The sequence below is a fragment of a genome, unplaced genomic scaffold, assembly GCF_019419815.1.
Source record: "Pyrus x bretschneideri cultivar Hongxiangsu unplaced genomic scaffold, Pyrus_bretschneideri_v1 Contig85, whole genome shotgun sequence".
Lineage (NCBI taxonomy): Eukaryota > Viridiplantae > Streptophyta > Magnoliopsida > Rosales > Rosaceae > Pyrus > Pyrus x bretschneideri.
In genome coordinates, this window is record NW_025999826.1 from 351,338 (window position 1) to 372,292 (window position 20,955).

The following is a 20,955-nucleotide window of genomic DNA, read 5'->3' on the forward strand; positions in this document are numbered from 1 at the left end:
GGCAAGAAAGAGAGATGTGAGGGATGACGCATTGACAAAGTTATCAGGAAAAGTGGAGAATATTTCTACCCAACCAAGATGAAGTTGTTTTAAGTTGGTCGTGTTTTGGACTAGGCTTCTTAATTTATCATTGAATGACAAATCAAGGGAAGATAGCTTTGATAGCTTCGAAATTTCAGATGGAACTTGGCCAGAAAATAAGGAATGTGAAAGGTTGAGATAGGTTAGGCTCGTAAGGTCACGGCCTAATCTTGATGGTATTTGAGACAAACTGAAGTGGTTATCTGAGAGATCAAGCCTCTGCAAGTGCACGAGTCGGAAGAGGCTACGTTGTAGTTGATAAAACCATAGAGACAGCTACTGCCGAGTTCAAGGCCAATGACATGGCCAGACTCTTTATCGCACTCAACACCATCACACGAACAACAGTTACTCTGATGAATGATGAAGTTTCCATTTTAAAGTTGTAAAAAAATAAAAATAAAAAAAATGAAAACGGTAGTTGGAGCTCTCATCGGAGTCGGTTCCTTTCCCCACCTCTTCCATACCATCTCCCTTCTGACGCTAGGCTGAACTCATGTTCCACTAATACTTTTCCACTAATTCATATTGCTAAAATGCTAATCTACCTACCTTTGGTAAAGTCTTGAACCAAATTATACGCCCTTGACTATAACGACAAACACTAATCCCTTGAGAGTGTTAGTCCTACTGATTAATTAAGTCTTATAGTCTTGAATCATATTTTCTCGATGAATGATGAAATTTTGAAAAATGACAACTTTTTTCGTCATCGTGGGGAAGTTTCTGAGTCCATACAAGGGAAAAATAATTGAGTAGCATCGAGTAACAGGAAAATTAAACAATATACAAAAAGTAAATTTTGACCACTGCCACTCCATTACCATGGCAATTTTGTTTTATGTTTAAAGGGAAGTCTATGGCTCTCACATAAGAGAAATGCTAAGGGAAGTCGATGGCTCTTCATGAACTGTCTGCCACCTTATATTTTTAGCACAATGTTTTATAATGTTGGCACGAGAATTGATTAAACTGTGAGGTGACAGAGAGTTTATTAAAAGTCCCATTTTTGAGAGAGTCTCCTTAGCATTTTCCTCCCATAATTGTGGAGAATCAACGTCATTCATGTTAGTCGAACTTAAAATATTTTACAAGTGAAGAAAGATTTTTGAAGTAAGAAAGGCAATCTATCGATCTGTGCTCCTTGGAAGGGATGTATAAACCATTTGGATCTTATTAACCAAATAGGCGATCTATATTGAACAAAATTTGTTGAAAGTATATTTGATTTCCCCTCCTCTTGCATCTCCCTTCTAGTCGTATGCATAATGCATGGACTCTTCCATTAATTTCTTTGGTATTTATCAAGCTGAACTCATGTTCCACTCATACTGTTCCATTAATTCATATCGCTAAAATGCTAATCCATCTACCTTTGGTTTCTCCCACTTTTCAGGCTTAAAGTCTTTGTTGGAACCAAATTACACACCTTTGAGTCTTTGACTGTCACCACAAACATTCTCCTCAATAACATTAATAATTATTTACCTTTGTTTTGCACCAGTTTTAAGGCTTGAACCAAATTACACGCCTTTGACTATCATCACAAACATTCTCGTCAAAGGATTAGTGTTTGTCTCACTATTAATTAAGACTTATACTCTTGAACCATTTTTTGCTCAACTCGATGAATGATGAAATTTGAAAAATAATAACTTTTTTCGTCATCGTGGCAAAGTGTCTGTATCTATACAAAGAAAAAACAATTGAGTAACATCGAGAAATAGCAAATTTAAATAAGCTTATTTTTAACTATGCCTCCTAAAACTTTATTTTGATCTCGTTTTGCCCATTGTAACTAAAAACTTGCACTTTACTATTTGAAACTCAGAATTTGTTCCACTTTGACTTGTGGACTATTTCTTCCTTTTAAACTTATAGGATGCCTTCTAAAACATATGTGGGACCCAACACCCAATAAGTCTATGCCACATGTGCAATAAATTTGATTATAAATTTCCACTATACGTTAACATATATTCAACAATCAGACAATATTATGTTTAAAAGAAATTAAAGAGATGAAAAATATAAAAATGAAATTGATTAGCCTGGTGCACACAAATCAACCACATAAGAAATTAACAGATCCAAGACAACGTGGAGCGAATTTTGAGTTTTATGGAAACGACTTTCAAGTTTCAGGAGGTAAAATGGAATCAAAATCGAGTTCGAGGGGGCCAAAGTGGAGTGACTTTTGAATTTCAGGGAATAAAGTTGCCGCTTTTGAATTATATGAAGCAAAGTGAGATGAAATCGAGTTCCAGAGTTGTAACTAAAAATAAACCATTAAATAATGTGCCAAATAAATAAATAAAAACTTCTATCACCGCCACTCCATTATCAAGGCAATTTGGTTTATAATTAAAGGGAAGTCTATGGCTCTCCCATAATTGTAGAGAAATCAACGTCATTCATGTTAGTCGAACATGTAATCTTTTTTAAGTGAAAGAAAGATTTTCAAAGTAAGAAGGGCAATCTCACTAGGACCTATGATAATATAGTGTTTGTGCTTGAGTGGACTAAAAATTTGTATGAGCTCCTGAGGTTGTTGCAACACTCAAGGGTTTTGGGCTAAGACTGATTAAGCATGCTGAAGGAGGAATGACCAAAAGTGCATTTTCTATCCTAAAATTACAGTCTAGAGAAAGCTCAAAAGCTAGTAATTCTAAGCAGATGAAGTTTTGGAAGAACTATGATAAGAAATGTAGTTTTAAGACTAGTGACAATTTGGTGAATTGTGAAACACAATGGTAACAGGGAAGGCACAAAAAGAGGCTTGTAAAACCTGCAACAAACTGCACTTTGGTGAATATTGGTATAAGGGCAAAGCCAAGTGCAAAGCCCCGTATTAAAGTTATAATAAAAATATTGTTTGCCTTGTTTTAAGGTTGGGAAATTACCTATATTCTTGTGGGAACCAAAAATTACTTCTCCACTAAACAAGCCATTAGCATGCGAAACATGAGGAGTGGAGTTACAATCAAGCAGTATAATACCCACTCCATGGAACATGGAGAAATACAAGGAAACTGGGACTTGGAGCCCAAGAATTTTATGCCTATAAAGGACCTAGAATCCCACTAGAATGAGGGAAAAAAGGAGGTATGAGATCGTTCTATGTTTTACAAACATATTGAACAAACATCAACTCGAGTTTCGGAGTGTTTTCTTGCAAGTCCCTCTACTCTCATTGATGACAAGTGAAGCTAGGTACCATTTGGTACGTGGGACGGGACGGAACAGAGTGGGACAAGGCGTTCCTCCCCACGTTTGGTGCGCCTAAAACCGGTGGAACGAGCTGTTCCACGGGACGAGTTTTGGGTGAATTTTCGTTCCACCTCACCCCCTGGAACGACTCGTTCCACATCCGTGGAACACAAAATTATAACCTTTCCGTCTTCTTCCTCCTTGTTTCCATCTGAGGACATCTTTGCTCCCGCTCCGTTCCGTTCCGTCCTGTCCCGTCTGCATTCCAAACGATACCATAGTGTCTAAGATTCTCAACAAGGCTACAATATTATTGTTGGAGGAGACGAAATTTTTCGCTCCAATAGTTCGCACCGTTTGTGGGAAACGTACAAAAAGCCGTATGGAGAAGTACTAATATACACTTAAACCTAAGGGTATGATAAGAGGTATGGCTTATCATAAGTGTTATACCCTTCTATATGTCTTATCATGAATGGATAAGACCATTCATAGAAGTCTCACAACTCTTTCGAAAATGTATGATGAAATCTATAAAAGGAAATCATTCCTCTAGACAAATTATTCAACGTGAAACAAATTCTCTTCTTCCCTTTGATATGCTATTTCCTTATCGGCACTACAACATAGTAATCAATAATCTTACAACATTAAAATTAATCATGTTAAATTCTGCAACCATATATAATATTGTGTGCACCAAAAAATATGTATTAATTTTGAACGTATCTTAAGATTGGGGCGTGAGAAAAAGTGTATGTGCAAATGAAGAACAATGAATGACGTTGTCGAGGAAAAAACAAACAATACAAAGTATAGAAAACAAGTTAAATCACAAAGATTCCATGACTTTTTTTTTTCTTGATGATTAAATTGTTTTTCGCTCCCGTGTAATAAAAGGAAGAGGAACTGAACTCCATTCATAGGCACAACTCCTCATTGCTTTCTTTCGATAAGCTTAAAGCTAGGTGAGTGGTTACAAATAATGTTGATCTTTAAAGAAAAATAAAAACATTAGACCCTAAGCTATAAAATTAAAATTTTCGTTGGAGATGACTCTTATGCCAACAATTTTTTAATCTTAAATGTACCCATTCTTAAATATACCAATTTGTTATATGTAAAATGCACCCTTTTTTAATATAAAATGTACAAAATTTTTTATATAAAATGTACCCAATTTTTTAATATCTATTCAAAATTTTTTAATCCATTTTTAAACTTATATGGGTACATTCTTTTTCGTTGATTTGAGAATATATCCATGTCAAGTTTAATCGAAGAAATGTACTAATGTTATTAAGCCTAATATCTTCTTCTTTCTATATTTTGAAGAATGTACTCATGTTTTGGTACAATAAGTTTTTTGTTATTAATTTTGATAAATGTACCCATACACACACGCGCACACACACACACACAATATATAAGAGAGAGAGAGTATAATTTATATTTTATTATTTTTAATTCCACAAATTATAAATTTTATTTAAAATCTCATTAATATAAACAAATACAAATTTAAAATTTTAATTAAAAAAATATAGTAACTTACACTATTACATTAATGTCAAGAACTTCGATAAAAAACTAAAAACACACAAGGTTTCAATCAAAAAATATTGCTAGGAACCGCATCCAAAGTGTTCCTTTTTAAAAATTTTATCTATAAAATTAATCATGTTAAATCCTGCAATATATAATTAATATTGTGAGCACCCAAAAATATGTGTAAGTGCTGAATAGGATATTAGCTGACTTCGAAAGACTTCCATCGATTTGTTGGCCTGTCACTTTGAATGCATGGTTAGCTCGACAAGAACGTTTATGTTGATGATCAGTGGCTTATAATCTGGTTCACGAGACCTCATCCCGTGATTAGTGGAACAAAAGTTACTTTGTTTATGAAAGAGATAGGAGCCTCAGTGACATTTTTATTAGTAGGAGTGACAATTAATTGATTCTTATGCGTGCAAAGCTCGAGAAAATAAAATACTAAACCTAAATTGAAGGCTAAATTAATTAATATTCACGTACTATTGAATAAATTGTGTGTATATATTGTAAATCCTACTACATGGAAGAACTTCAACTGATGTAATTAACATGAGATAAGTAAGTATAACGATAAATAAATTGAGGTATGGAGTATATATACACAGAATTAGAACCTGTATTAAAAAGATAAATAAGCATTGAGATGAGTCACATATGCAAACGACGACTTGACTGCAAGTCTTCAAGTGATTTTATCTGCTCAAAGTATTATGTTCACATTCTTTAAGATCAAACAAACATACATATTAAACTAAATGATCAAGTTTGTAAATTATTACATGCAAACGATGAATGACTTCTAGTCTTCAAGTGATGGGGATGGGCTGATTTTATCAAACGATGACTTGACTTCAAGTCTTGAAGCGATGGTCTGAGCAAATTGTTATATTCACGATCACCACCCATTTCTCCACCGTCTTGACTTCTTGTATGTTTAGGATCACTATTCTTTTGGATTCTTTTGTAGTCCATAGCTCCCGTAGCTCATTGAAAGAAACAACTTTGTATATACTGTCTACAAAAAATGGGACGTCGATTTCTCCACCTTTAATTATGTGAGATCCTAAGCATATTTAATCCGGACATAAAAATAAATAAAAACAAAAACATACATCATAATCTGAAAAAATAAGAGTCCTTTTGATGACCTAAATTTTTAGTTTTTAATTTTGAGAAATGAAGTCATTTAGTACTGCGATTTAGTGATATTACTCTTTAATTGTAAATGAGAGATTTTATACTCGAATTTGGTAAATAACAAATTCATACCAATTTATTGCCCTATCCTTTTGGGAAATAAGCACACACTTGTCTCTCCTATTACACACACGTCATTATATCTAATCAGTGCATTGAACAGATGAAACAAAAACAACAACTAGGATTAAACAGATGTGTGTACAGTTAGAAAACTAGAGTGTTTACAACATTCTCTTTGATTTTTAGTTTTCAATTTTCAGATTTCTTTTGAAGGACTGAATAAAGGAAATTTAATTGGTAATTGTTTTCAGCTTTCAACAGTGAACTAGTATTTATCAGAAACTATCTTTCCGCTGATTATCTAATGTGGACTTTGTGGTGTCTTGTTTATTGATTTTCCCATCATGTTTTGATGTTCCAAATGTTAGCATGTTTCTAGTGGATTCTCAAGATCAGGGCGTGGCACTAATTCTCCAATTTTTTGAGCGGATTGATTGCATTTGATAAGTTTCTTTAATGAGTAATCTATATTCTACCTTCAAGAGTTACATGTTCCAATTCGATCCTAGACAAAGAGGCTTTAGTGAAAAATAAAGAAAAAAGAGTGCAAAATGATACTTTTTTTAACGCTTATAACGATTTTCAAAAGTTAGAAAATAAATTTGTCGAATTTTTAATACCCTTGTCCTTAATCGCTTGACTTCAATTGAGGTTGCCTAATAAATACGCAAAGCTTTCCTATAGTAGCTAGGCTAGCTAGAGCCGTTGCAATTCATCAATTCATCACTAATCAATCGACTAATCAATTCATGACTTCCAAGTCTTCAATTGATTGAGACATCAATTCATCACCCACTAATGAATCGACTCATGCTTTTTTATTTATTTATGCTTTGCATGAGTTGTGTCTATAAAAGGAGTTAACTTCTCTACTCTTAATTATATGAGAGCCATAAAACTATATTTCCTATAACCAGAAACACACTACCATGAAAATGGAATCTTTGTTGTCCAAATTTACCTGTTTGCATTGTCTTCTTTTGCTATTACTCAATGCTACTCACTGTTTTTCATATGTGCAGACTCAGGCACAGACACTTTGCCATTCTGACGAGCATTCCTTCTTGTTACAATTCAAGGAAAGCTTTACGATAGACAAGTCAGCTTCTGGATCTCCTTTTGCTTATCCGAAGGTAGCATCTTGGGCTCGAGAAGGAGATCAAAATCAGAGTAACTGTTGTTCGTGGGATGGTGTTAAGTGCCATGCAGAGTCTGGCCGTGTCATTGGCCTTGACCTCAAGAGCAGCTGTCTCTATGGTTCTATCAATTCCAACAGCACCCTCTTCCGACTTGTTCACTTGCAGATGCTTGACCTCTCAGATAACAACTTCAATTCATCTGAAATACCATCGAGATTGGGCCATGACCTTTCGAGTCTATCCTATCTCAACCTTTCACTGTCTGCATTTTCTGGCCAAATTCCATCTGAAATTTCAAAGCTATCCAAACTGTCTACCCTTGATCTATCTCAAAATAATGGTTTGGAGCTTAGGAAGTCCAACATGAGAATCCTAGTCCAAAACTTGACCAACATAAAACAACTTCATCTTAGTGATGTAGGGATATACTCCACTGTGCCTGATATCTGGGTCAATGCATCTTCTCTCACATCTCTCCATCTAAGCTACTGTGGGTTGTATGGGGAATTCCCAGTAGGCATTTTCCACCTACCAAACCTAGAGAAGCTTAGTTTATACTCGAACACAAAGCTAAATGGTTATTTTCCCACTTTTAACAGAACCAATTCCCTCAAAACATTGGATGTTTCAAGGACAAATTTCTCCGGTGAACTTCCTAGTTCTATCGGAAACCTTCATTCCTTAAATTACTTTGATATCTCAAACTGTGGTTTTGATTCCCATGTTCCATTTTCTTTTGAAAACCTTACCCAGCTTAGTTTCCTTGAGATGACTTCATTTCATGACTGTTTCCGCAGGCCAATTCTTAGTCCCTGATTCCTTGTCGTGTTTTGGAAAATTAACCAAGCTCAACTACTTGGGTCTTTCGGATAATAACTTGCAGGGAAATTTCCCACGTTTTGTGGCTAACCTGACCCAACTCGCGTTCCTATATTTGTCTAACAATTCATTAACTGGTGAAATCCCTAAATCGCTTTTCCACCTCAGAAATCTTGAACGTCTGAACCTCGCCTCCAACGATTTGCAAGGAGAATTTCCTAAGTCGCTTTTCCACCTCAGAAATCTTGAACTTCTTGGCCTTTCCGGTAATAATTTGAGTGGAGTAGTTGAGTTTGATGAGTTTTCCAACCTCAAAAAGTTGAAGGCACTTGGTTTATCAGGCAACAGGTTATCTGTGCGTGTCAAATCTGGTTCGAGTGCTACTCTTCCAAAGTTCGAAATTCTAAAGTTGGCTGAATACAACTTGACAGAGTTTCCAGAATTTTTGAAAAATCAATATGAATTGGGAGCCCTAAGCCTTTATAGTAACAACATTCATGGCCAAATACCAAAATGGCTTTGGAATGCAACTAGAGAAACTTTGGTCAATCTCAACCTCGGCTCTAACTTCTTAACAGGCTTTGAGGAGAATCCAATCACTCTTCCATGGAAAAATCTACAACTGTTTCATCTTTCTAATAATCAGTTACAAGGGTCATTGCCAATTCCATCACAATCTATCACAATTTACCTGGTTAACGACAATAATTATAGTGGAGAAGTTTCACCATTGTTCTGCAACTTAAATTATCTTCAAGTTCTTGATTTGAGCAACAACAACCTGAGTGGCATGCTTCCACAGTGTTTGGGGAAGTCCAGTAGCTTGGAAATACTGCATTTGATGTTTAATTCTTTCCACGGTGATATTCCTCCATTTTGTGCTAACAAAAATAGTTTGAAATTTGTTGGGTTGGGTTACAATCAGTTATAGGGGATGCTACCAAGATCAATGGCCGATTGCATTCAGTTAGAGTTTCTTCACATTGGCAACAATCAGATCAGTGACATCTTCCCTTCTTGGTTAGGGGTACTTCCAGTATTGAGGGGTCTCATTTTTGGGTCGAACGCATTTCATGGGATAATTGGGAAGCCTTCAACTGGTCATGAGTTCCCAAACTTATGCATCATTGATTTATCCAACAATCTATTTTCAGGAATGTTGCCTTCTAAGTACATGGAGAACTGGAATTTCATGAAATATGTTGTTGCAAACGAGGGAAGCCGGTACTTTGAAGTCTCATCGAACGACAACACAAATAAATATGGATATTACCTTCAATTTTCATACGAGATGATAATTCATGTAAAAGGTGTTAAGTTGACATATGATCAGACCCCCTATGATCTGAGACTCATAGATTTCTCAAGTAATAGATTTGAAGGAGAGATTCCAGCAAGTATCATTGGGAGTTTAAGAGCACTTCAGTTGCTAAACCTCTCCAACAACACTCTCTCTGGTCAAATCCCCTCATCTCTGGCGAGCTTGACTGCTCTTGAATCGTTGGATCTCTCTCAAAACAAGCTCTCAGGAATGATCCCTGGTAGTTTGGCACAACTCACTTTCCTTGGGTACTTCAACGTGTCGTATAACCATCTTTGGGGGCCTATACCACTTGGCCAACAATTTGGTACATTCCTAGAAGATTCATACCAAGGAAACTCAGGTCTGTGTGGAGAGCTTTTGTCCAAGAAATGCGAGCCTTCTGAGAGCTCGAGGCGACCGCCACGATCAAGCTTTGAAGAAGATGAAGAGGCTGGATTTCCATTTGAGTTTGACTGGTATGTAGTCTTGCCAGGAGTTGTTAGCGGACTAATAGTGGGAGTGGTTACTGGAAACACATTGGCAGACAAGAAGCATGAATGGTTTGTGGAGACATTCAGCAGGAGGAGAAAGCCAACAACCGCAAGGGCGACGAGGAGATGCCGACCTTAGCTTGATGTGTCTATCGACTAGAGAAATGTTTGGGCCTTCAAGGCCAATGTCATGTTTTTTATGATTTCTGGTGCTTCAGCATATGTTGTTATGTTATAGTACAATAATGGGGTTCCATAAGTTTGCTTTGTATAATATTTCTACTTGATCAAATTCAGTGTTATCAACTAAGTAGTTGGAATTACGTTTCCTGTTTCCATTTGCTTCTAGGTCAAAACTAGCAAAAGTATCGTGCTCTGCTGTGGGTTTTAAATTCGTAGTTTATAGCAAATATGAATCATTTCCCTAATAAAGAGAAAGTTTGAATAACAAGTACATAATAAGCAATTGATACTCAAAAGCTACCAACAGCTTAACTGCATTCATAATCACATACATCACTATACACATAATAGATACTTCTGAAAATTCCATAAAATCACAAATCAACCCATTCATTTCTAAAATAACTCTTTAAGTTACATTACATTTTATTTACTTTGCATTCAAAGCATAAGTGCAATCCAAATGGGAGATTTCTAAGTTACAGTTATATACATTTCCAAAAGTTTCCCACATTGATTAGTCGTTCATTCTGCACCTGCATTTTACTAATTCTACGTTAAGAGTTCTATATACAACTCAGAAAAGCAGATTTTAACAACTACAAGGAGTGACAGTAACACTGCATGACGGTCTTATGATAAAAAATGATAAACAACATACTAAACAGAAGTGATGTTTTAAATCTGGAATGAATGCATACCTGAAGAGCTGATTTCAAATTGGCGATCCCTTTCCCATCCTGGTAACATTTCAAAATCCAAATCAGAAAATAAAACAAAATTGAATGAACTATGAAGACAATTTATTCTCCAACAGAAAACTCAGCGCTACACAAAATCATTGAATTGGAATGAAACTAATGAGAATAAATTGAACAAAACCTAACTCAATTGAAGCTATTCTCTTAAAATCTTCCGAATCAAATTAATAAAACAAAAATAAAAACTTTATAAAGTTAGAGATCATAAGAAAGCATATTAAAGCAAGCAAAAAGAGACGGAGACAGAGCATCAACTAACAGCAGATTTCCTCCAGACTTGCTTAAGAAGTTGAGTACAGATCTGTCTTCTAATGCAAAACCATAAAGTGAGTTGTAATCTAAAGGCTCCTACCTTAAAATTAGACGTATTTATCAAATATATCATTTAATAATCCTCACACATGTAATTATCCTAAATAATCAAATGCGAAACATATATCATAATCTTCGGTTGAGAAAGTCAGTTTGTTTTACGGGGTTTTCACTATTTTCAAAATCAATATCAAATTTTGTAAGGATGAGAAAAGAATTTACCTTTGGGAAAGTCTGAACGGTTGCGGCGGTTGGTAGAATCGAAGAGATTTTAGCAGATGAGGCGAGGAGGAAAACGGGGAGAGTAGAGGCAAGCAGCGCGGTGAGCGTTTTAGCGGTGAGAAAAACAATGTGGGAACTAGGAAGTATCTAGAGAAACGGTGGGTTTACAAATTGGAAAGATTTTTTAACATGCCCAGAACACACGATGTGAGTCGTTATATGTTTTTATATAAATAGTAAGATTTTTGTATTAAAAAATTAATAATATAAAAAATAAAATTTTCATCGCTTATATAATAACATTTATTGTACTACTTGTGTTCTGAACAACGGAAAATTTCTCGACAAGTTGAAGAGGCATGGCCTTTTTGGCCATCTTACAATGTAGCTAAAAAAAATAGCACTGAAAAATGATAGTGAAACAGGGGCTTTTTTGTCCTTCACTGTACTTAGAAACTGTGTTTATTTTCCTTATTGAGCTTTAGTATAGATAATTTATTACGGCTTTTCACGTGTAAATTCTTCGTAAGACCAACCTCAGTTTTTGGATCCAAATTCAAATTTTTTTTAGTACATTGATATTTTACACTAGGGGGAGGGGGAGTTCGGCTATGCCACATAATGAGCAACCTAATTTGGTATCGAATTCACCATCCACGAAATTCGAACTTAAGACCTCTCACTTTCAAGTGAAAAGGAATATTAGATCATAGTACTGAGGCCCCAAACTCAAATATTTAAGTTTACTAAAAAACAAAATTTAAGTCTATAAACAGTGAATGTTACTCAAGACCTAAATTTCATGACTTAAAATATTACTTTAATCTAAAGAAGACTTTTCAATTGCACTGTACAAACGAACAGTCGTTCGACTCGAATTTGACTTTATTTACGAGGCTGCCACTGACTGTCTCTGCCGCTGATCTTCATGCAGCGTGTTGATGATCGTGGAAAGGCAAGGGTGCGATGGTCATTTTAATATGTAGGGTTTCGAACGGGTTGGGTGTGTAGAGACTTTCATTTCCTTTCTTTCTGAGCTGCAGTGGGACTCAGGTGAGAGCATGCCGTCGGGAGAGAGAGAGCAAGCGAGCGAGCGAGCAGAGAGAGAAGAGAGACAGGGAGGGAGAGAGATAGGGATTTGGTGAGAGGAAGGCATGCGGCTTGCAGGCAGACAGTCACAGGGGGTGTACGATTCGAGGGAGAGAAAGGGGTTGGTTTCGAAAGCTCTACCTAGGGTTGTTTCAAATCTTTTGTGCTTTAGGATTAGGTTTCCAGACTCTATTCATATCATGCAGCTTCAGATTCGAAATTGTGATTTTGGTTGGCAAGAATTCTAGGGTTTGTGACGTTTGTGAGGTTTACACATTTCAAATCTCCTTTTGTCTTCGAATTCTCTCTAATTTATTGCTATGTGATGTAACTCTTATTCTGTGTATTTTACTGATCAATCGAACATGCAAAGGTAGTGATTGAAGCCTTTTGTTGCTGGTTTCCCTTCGATTCAAAGGGTAAGCTTTCTTTCAATTCCTAAGTTACTGTTCGAATAAACCTAGGTTTTAACTGTTCATGATTTTTGCTAAGAAATTAGGGTTTCTTGCATTGTATTTTTTTGTCGCTCTCTTGGTCTCTTTGCGTCTCGAGAACCTAATTGCAGGTTCCTTTTCCATCTTCAATCTTTGCTTCTTCGTTTTTTTGTTATGCTGCTTTTCTATTTCCAAGTTCTTATTTGTTTTAATAAGCTTTAATTACGTTTGATTAGCTTTAATTATATTTGATTTAGAGTATGTCTATGCTTTGAAGCTCTGACATTTCCAGGCTGTGATTTGGTTTAAGGTTTTGTGCTTGGCTTTTGCTTCTGTGAATAAAGAAATTTAAGTGTTTTCTCAATTTAAGTGTTTTTCTCAATTTAATAAGTGTTTTTCTCAATTTGTTTTGTTCTGTGCATTTCAATTTAATTGTTTTTCTCAAATTTTTTCGTAATTTGTTTTTCTCAGTTTCGGTGATTTGAACACCTAAATCATGTTCTGTTTTTTATCATGTTGATTCAAAGAATGGCCCTTTCTCCTGCCAATCATTTGAACCTAAATGATTAAAAACAGTTCACATTTGCTTCCATTTCCAAGTTGTCATTTGGTTTAAGGTTTTGTAATTTGCTTTGCTTCTTTCAATGTTTTTGTCAATTTGCATTTTATTTGCATATTCCAGCAAAGATAGATATTTTTTGGCCAGCCAAAAGCATAAAATGTCAAGATCAAGGTGTTAAGATCATTGTGGGGGCATGAAGTTCTTAGCCTTGACTTAAGGTGTTATTTGTTTTGTAGGTGCAATTTTGTCCAAGATCAAGGAGGAAGAAATTTACATCCACAAATTGGTGCTTTCATTGAGAGTTGAGTCCCACACTCGAAGAAGACTCTCACATCCAAGGTTTTCTATTTTCTTGTCCATTTGTAGATTTTTCGTACGTTCTTATTTTTAGAATTTTTTATTTGCAAAAATTCTTTGGTAAAACGTAAAAGAAAAGTAAAATGGTTAGAAATTTGGAAACTTCAACAAAAGAAAATTCCAATATTCAGGAGATGGGACCACGGCGATCCACGAGGCTAAACGTGACAATAAGTGGTGCGGCACCACCATGGCAATACCATCTTGGTGGCCACCACGGTAACCACCCACGGCGAGGTCCATGGCACCACCACCACAGCCTAAGTCGTGTCATCCAAGCTTGCCATGCCATCTAAAGCCCACGGCGCCAAGGCCACGATCCAAACCGTGTCACTCCAAGCTTAAGGCAAATTAGCCTATGCTGCCCAAATCCAACACAACCCCAATGCGTTGTCGAGCCGAGCAGCCCACTCCCGTGGCCCAACCTGCTCTCGCTGAGCAACCCAGCCTGCTTCCGTGGCCTTCACTTTGGTATCAGAGGTTCTTGGTCCAAAGCCCCCCTCCCCCAAATTCATCGTGGGCGCGTGAGGCTCTTGGCTTTAACCTAAGGTGTTATTTGTTTTGTAGGTACAATTTTGTCCAAGATCAAGGAGGAAGAAATTTGCATCCACAATACTAGCTCTCCATGCATTAGAAATCTGACGTTGTTGATCTTGAGTTTTGATTACCCAGTTCATCATCATTTTCTTCATCTTTAGTTTCATCATCTTCTTGTTCAATTGGAAATTCATCAAAACGACACTCCTTGCGAAGAAAGTTGTGCAACCCTACACAAGCTAACACTAACTCTGCATGTGTTTTAATTGGAAAAGGAGGCTCAGACTTAAAAATTGTGAATCGAGATTTAAATACACCAAATATCATCTCCACTACGTTTCTCAAGGAAGCATGTCGAAGGTTGAACAACTCATTGGCATTTATGGGGTCACGATCGTTACCAGTAAAATCTTGGAGACGATATTGAACACCTCGAAACAGATCTAAAAATTGGTGACGGTTTGCAAATCCACAATCCACAAGAAAAAATTTACCTAAAATTAAAATACACAAAATTATTATTTATTGTACGTCCTAGTGTGGATAAATAATGTCCATTAAAACAAAGTGTTAAAATGTCAAAAATAACCTTAAAATGTCCAAAATAATCTTGAAGGTGATCGCGTGGGTAGTTGAAATATCTGAAATAACTTTGAAATATCCAAAGTAACCTTGGATGGAAAACCTTACGAAGTTAGGATGAGATGACAAATTAATGATTTTCAAAACTTAACATGACAAATCATTTGAAATTTTAGTTCATATGACAAATTTAAAAAAGGTGTATAAATTTGTGTGACATTTAAAAAAAAAAAATCTTATTATTTTAGATAATATACATAGTGACATTTTCTATTCCAAATTTAAGTGCTTCTCTTTGGCAGGCAGGACTCTTATTCCTTTTCTTATTTTTCAAATTCCAAACTCTAGTGGGCTTTGAATGTGACCCGTTGTCACCTGCTTACTTCCACATTGTGCAGGGAAGACTTCTAGTCAACAAGTCAATCAATAAACCAATCTCATAATTCTAAGGTGTTACCTTATCTCAAATGCCACGAGTTTTCCACTTGCCCCTACCTAAAGTATTACAATAGTTTGGCCAGAGAAAAAAAAAAAAAACTCCAACATGAATTTAATGGATAGTTAGTGGACTTTAAGACTTTAACTATGTGCCATTTTTCTACATATATATATATATATATATATTGTTGATGTACAAAATCGGCGAGGATTTTGGTACAGTAGAAAGTGTTAAGTTTGTGACCTTCACTAGATTGCTCTGGTCATTAGTATGGATAAGTATGTAAATGAATAGAGATAGGGAAGCAAACAACACAGGATGTACGTGGTTCACCTAGATTGGCTACGTCCACGTAGTAGAGGAGTTCTCATTAGTTGTGAAAGGTTTACACAAATACATAGGTTCAAGCTCTCTTTTAGTGAGTTCTAGTGAATAGTTTTGTACAAATGACATTAGGGATTATTGTGGGAGAATGATCCCCTTGTATAGGAGAGAGTTTCTAGCTTTGTTCTGACATTGACACATGTTGTGTTGTGATTGGTCTCTGATACCGACACATGTCGCGTTGTGATTGGCCTCCTAGTTGGAGGAAAAGTCTTGTGGGTCCTTGACGGTATACTGTTGACTGGTGTTTAGTAGTTTTAGGATTGATCAAGTATGGTACAAACATATATAATACACACATATATAACTCTTAAGGTAAACTGAAAAGAATGATTTTGTATTTTAAAAGGACTAGAAGTAGTAGCGGAGAAAAAGTGAGTGCAATTAGTGTAGTAGTACCAAACAATGTCAATTTTACCTCCACTAATAATCACTCTAGACTTCATAAGTTGTGGACTATGTTGGTCTGATTTCTTAAATATAAGACATGGCGGTAAGGAACAAATGTTTGCCACTTATTAGTGATATTGTTTAGTAATATTTCTCTTACAAGCAGTTTTAGGTTCGAATTTTGAGTGTGATGAGTTCATAATCAATGTATTCTCTTCCTTTTAGTGTGTAAATATATTGTTAGTATTAAAAAAGTATTTGAGACATAAGATAGCGTTAGTGAGTTAAATTGTTAAATGTTAGAAGGAGAAAGTGATCAGTGGGGATGAGACCCGCACCATAATACATAGACATTATTACTTTTCCTCCAGTAGAATTAAGAGAAAATGGGTGAGTGTATTTGACCCCAGCAATGACATTTTTCTCTCCACTACCATTGATTATCACTCTTGCTTTTGCTTCCTCTCCGTACTCTACCCTCGGATTTAAAACCCATCTCTCTCTCTTTCTCTGCGTGTCTTTTGCTTCCCTTTCCCCTTAATAGTCCACAGTCCACACACACCCTCCATTTGTAGCTGCACGGTTATGCCACCATCTCTTTATTATAATTGCACGGAGATTAAGTGATAAGTGACAGAGTAGACATCCCGAAACGTTACTGTAGCGGCCGAAGGTTACGAAAACAAAAAGGTCACACCACTGGTTGTTTTGTTCTTGTTTTGTCTAGTTTCATATTTTGCTTTTGTAAGTATGATTTGGAAGAAATTCTAAGGACAGCTTGAGTGCTCCTTCATGATATTGTTTGAACGATTTCCATGATGCCATTCATTAAGTTTTAACTTTACATGAATCTTATAAATCTTTTTTTGCAAGTAATTAAATAAAATATGTTTCTTTCTGAGAAAATAAAGTCACCAAATCAAGTGGATATTACCAAAAACTTGATATAAGTTTAATTTTTTTTAAGTTAATATTAGAAATAGTTCATTTTATTAAAATTAGTTCAATCCCTTCATTTTATGATTATTTTATTATCAAGAATTCTCTATTTAATGACAAAATTTGTTATAAATTTTTTTTTTCTCATTATCTCTTTAATTATTTGTTCTTATTTTTTTTCCTTTTGTTATTTCTTGTTCTTCTTCTTCCTGCTTTAAACCTCATTCATAAATTTATTTTTAATTTTTATAATCCACAACAAGTTAATTGTATTTATCTACTTATATGACAGATTATTTTTTATGATTAACCCGTATCACAGATTAATGTGTTTTACTTGTAGATATATTATGTTTTAATTTGTACCTTTTATTTAGGTTTCATATCTATAGGTATAATGTACATTCATGTATTTGTTACTTGAGTTCGATCATATATTTTGCATATGAGTTTGTCTTAGTGTATTTTTTTTTTGTTAGAATAAATTAAGTATATTTCTTAGAATTAGAAGATGCATGAAATTAGAAGATTTTAATCTATCTATAATATTTTTTAAAAATAAAACTAAAAATAAAAATGGAGAAAAGGTAATATTAGACCTAACAGAATTTTGATTTTTCAGACCCACAAGAAGCATTAGTGCTATCGTTTAAAAAAAAACAGACGTGGTTAGCGAGGTGTGAACTCAACTCACTAGTGTGGCTAGCAAATCCCTTTTTCTAATCCTAATTGTGGTGAAAGCCAATAGAATATTCCTTCATTACATCATTCAAATCTAATTCTTCATTCATTTACCCTATAAGGTAATGAGACATGATATAAACTATCACTTACTCTAAGATCACATCTTAGTTGCACATTTGGACTATGATTCAAGAGCTGACATTTAAACTGAGTTCTACTCTAAGTTCTTATAACATTTCAGCATATACACTTATAAACTAACAACTTTCCAGTTAAACCGTGTACGAAGAGAGCTAATAAGATTTAACCTTGAACTTGCCTTTGCAAGCGATTGCCCTTGATAGGAGCATATTTATGCTACTTAGTTAGCTTGTTTTCTTGCATTTAATTAGCTTAAACAACAGTTAGTTTAGTGTTTAAAGTCATTTTCGTGCAATTTCAGGTTTTAGTGTCAAAGTATGCAAAAAGAAGCAATTTGGAGCATTCTAGAGCATTTTTGGGCCAAGATTGGATAGTGCAAGCATGGAGGCATGAGGATGGACGAATTTGAAGGCTTGAATTCAGTTAGGGAGCTGCAAGGGGGCCTAAAAACCTTAAGGCTTTATCTATTCACACATGGTGCCTAATTTCTAGCTTGTCATTAGCCGTCCTACCTTGTCTCCTAGCCGTCCTACCTTGTCATTAGTCGTCCTACCTTGTCTCCTAGCCGTCCTAGCTTGTCACTAGCCGTCCTACCTTGTCTCCTAGCCGTCCTAGCTTGTCATTAGCCGTCCTAGCTTGTCTCCTAGCCGTCCTACCTTGTCTCCTAGCCGTCCTACCTTGTCTCCTACCTTGTCCAAGCTACACACATATATCCTTTAAGTGTTTCATGTATAGAATTTCTAGTACAAAACCTTTTGGTTTCAACTAAGTTCTAAACCCTTCCTAGCCCTATAAATAAGGCAGCTGCAAGCATCACAAAGGCATTCAGAAATTCACAAACCCTTCACATCACTCATTCATCATCAAAATTCGTCCATTCTATTCCAGCCGCATCCATTGACCCCAAAACACCATTCTTCAACCTAGAGATACAATCAGCCATTCCACCACTTCCCAACCATCAAACACTCATCCACACCCATCCTACATCCCTTGCTGTGTCTCTAAACATCCCACAAACCGTTCTACATCATCAAAACGTCCCAGAATTCATCCCCATCCAATCTGCCGCAAGCAAGAGGAAGGAGACAGATGCGCAAAATTGTTTGGTTCTCCATTCTGAGCTGTTGAACGATTTTAGGTGTATTCTCTCTTATATTTCAATGTCTAATTCATGTAATCTCTGTTTTGCTCTGAGTATGATTGGCTAAATTCGTTTTTGGCTAAGGGTGTATTCGAAACCATGGATATATATGTGAAATAAGTTGATTACTCCAGTTATCATTGCATAAGTCATGAATACAATCTGTTTAACTATGTGATTTAGAACTTATTCTTGTATGTTGATTGAGAGTGCACACTTAATTTGCATGCTTGAATCTGGTGCTAGGATATGAATTTGTTTCACCTAATCGTTATGAGTTTATATCCACAAGTAGTGAAGGTCACTAGTCATGATCGTGTTAAGTAGATTCCTGACGAAAGTATCATGCTTTTCATAGTTACAATTGCCTTGTCGATGCTTATGATTTCCAATGAACGTAATGATTCTAACTTGTATCTTTATCATGCTGTTCATATAGAGAACTTGTTAGGAATAATTTGGTTGCAATGCATATTCATTCAATTCAATGATCTTAGGGAAATCTTAAGGTTAATTTAAGCGGACCTAATTAACTTGGAGTGTCGAGGTTCATAACTTGTCGAATCGATAACTGGAAGTTGATTTAAGTTGCATATATTTCATGTGTGGAGAAGAATCCCTTAGCCATTCCATTATCCATTGGTTTACATCAATTTGCTTTACAATCTGTTTTCTTTACAATCTGTCCATTTAATTGAATTTCGTCCAAACACAAATCCCCCCCCCTATTTTGTTAAGTCTTAGGCTTAGAATCTGTCTTATCTTGTGTTTTGAAGCATTTTGAGTCAAGCTCAAACCTAATTTTCGTCCAAAGTTGAGTTTAGTGTCAAAACTGCCTAGTTTGTGTTTTTAGACAGTTTTGAGAGTTTTTAGCTTGTTTTGAGTCTTGTGAATCTGTTTTGAGTCCCTTGAGTCTTTTCAAACGTTTTTAAGTTTATTTTTTGTGTTTCTAAGTCAGTTTAGAGGTTTTAGCACCCCTAGTTAATCCCCGGTTAGAACGATCCCTACTTACTTCATTACTACAATTGTCACAAATAGGGTTAATTTTGTGTGTCAAGTAATTTACACAACAAATTTTGGCGCCGTTGCCGGGGATTAGCAAAGTTGCTAATCCCTTGTCTTGAGTCTTGTTTAATTTGTTTAGTTTCTGTTTTGTTTTATATTTTTGCACCGTGTGTGTGTGTTTGTTTTTGTGCCGTGTATAGGCCTATTGTTTTCTTACTTGTGCCGAGTCTTTTAAGTGTGTTACTTATCTTGTTTGCTCTTGTGTGCAGGTACTAGTTTATGACTCGTAGCTCACAACCTGTTCGTGAGAATATATTCGACTTTAACGACGATTTTGAGAGGACTTTGAGGAGAGAAAGGAAACTACAAGCATCTAATCCTTCTAGTTCCGAACCTGAAATCAAAGAGCAAGAAGTGGAGGTTAAAGAAGAGCCCACGGCAAGGTGTGAAGAAGAAGTACCAACCATGGCAGTAGACAACCGAACCATCAAGGAGCTTTCCGCCTCGGGTTTGGACAATGCAGCCCCTCTTTGCATCCAATACCCTAGGGCAGCCCCTGAGAAGACCGATGAATTTGAATTGAAGTCCAGTTTGCTACATCATATACCCAAGTTCCATGGGTTATCAATGGAGGACCCTAATAAGCATTTGAAGGAGTTTGAAGTCGTATGCTCAAGTATGACACCGGTGAACGTGGATAGCAACATATTGAAGATGAAGGCTTTTCCTTTTTCTTTGTTGGAAAAGGCCAAGGATTGGTTGTACGAGTTGGCTCCTGGCACTGTCACATCATGGGAAAGTATGAAGCGAGCTTTCTTAGAGAAGTTCTTTCCAACATCACGAATCATTCTTCTTCGCAAGAAGATTAGTGGAATTCAGCAAAACCAAGGTGAATCTTTCCCAACTTATTATGAACGTTTTAAAACCCTT

The 20,955-nt window shown here is 35.8% G+C and overlaps 2 protein-coding genes and 1 long non-coding RNA gene across 3 annotated transcripts; 2 read left to right on the forward strand and 1 right to left on the reverse strand.

Moving 5' to 3' along the window:
* The first annotated feature begins 7,043 nt into the window (after nt 1-7,043).
* LOC103944778 (receptor-like protein 7) lies at nt 7,044-8,997 on the forward strand. Its single transcript, XM_048576123.1, has 2 exons — nt 7,044-7,824; nt 8,045-8,997. The coding sequence occupies exons 1-2, from the start codon at nt 7,044-7,046 to the stop codon at nt 8,995-8,997; spliced, it is 1,734 nt and encodes a 577-aa protein (XP_048432080.1).
* Nucleotides 8,998-9,015: 18 nt separating this feature from the next.
* LOC103944776 (receptor-like protein 12) lies at nt 9,016-9,999 on the forward strand. The gene has a single exon (XM_048576124.1). It carries the CDS (start codon nt 9,016-9,018, stop codon nt 9,997-9,999), a length of 984 nt encoding a protein of 327 aa, XP_048432081.1.
* Nucleotides 10,000-10,412: 413 nt separating this feature from the next.
* LOC103944658 lies at nt 10,413-11,489 on the reverse strand. The gene is made up of 3 exons (XR_666875.3): nt 11,339-11,489; nt 10,745-10,783; nt 10,413-10,579 (listed from the first exon to the last, which is right to left on the reverse strand). It is a non-coding gene; the product is annotated as an uncharacterized LOC103944658 (long non-coding RNA).
* Between the last annotated feature and the right edge of the window lie 9,466 nt (nt 11,490-20,955).

What these genes read in the sequence shown, in the direction of transcription:
- LOC103944778 (XM_048576123.1), top strand. Translation starts at nt 7,044, where the DNA reads ATGGAATCTTTGTTGTCCAAATTTACCTGTTTGCATTGTCTTCTTTTG. An exon ending in CTCGAACACAAAGCTAAATG is followed by an intron (nt 7,825 to 8,044) that starts GTTATTTTCCCA and finishes CTGTTTCCGCAG; the next exon opens with GCCAATTCTTAGTCCCTGAT.
- LOC103944776 (XM_048576124.1), top strand. Translation starts at nt 9,016, where the DNA reads ATGGCCGATTGCATTCAGTTAGAGTTTCTTCACATTGGCAACAATCAG.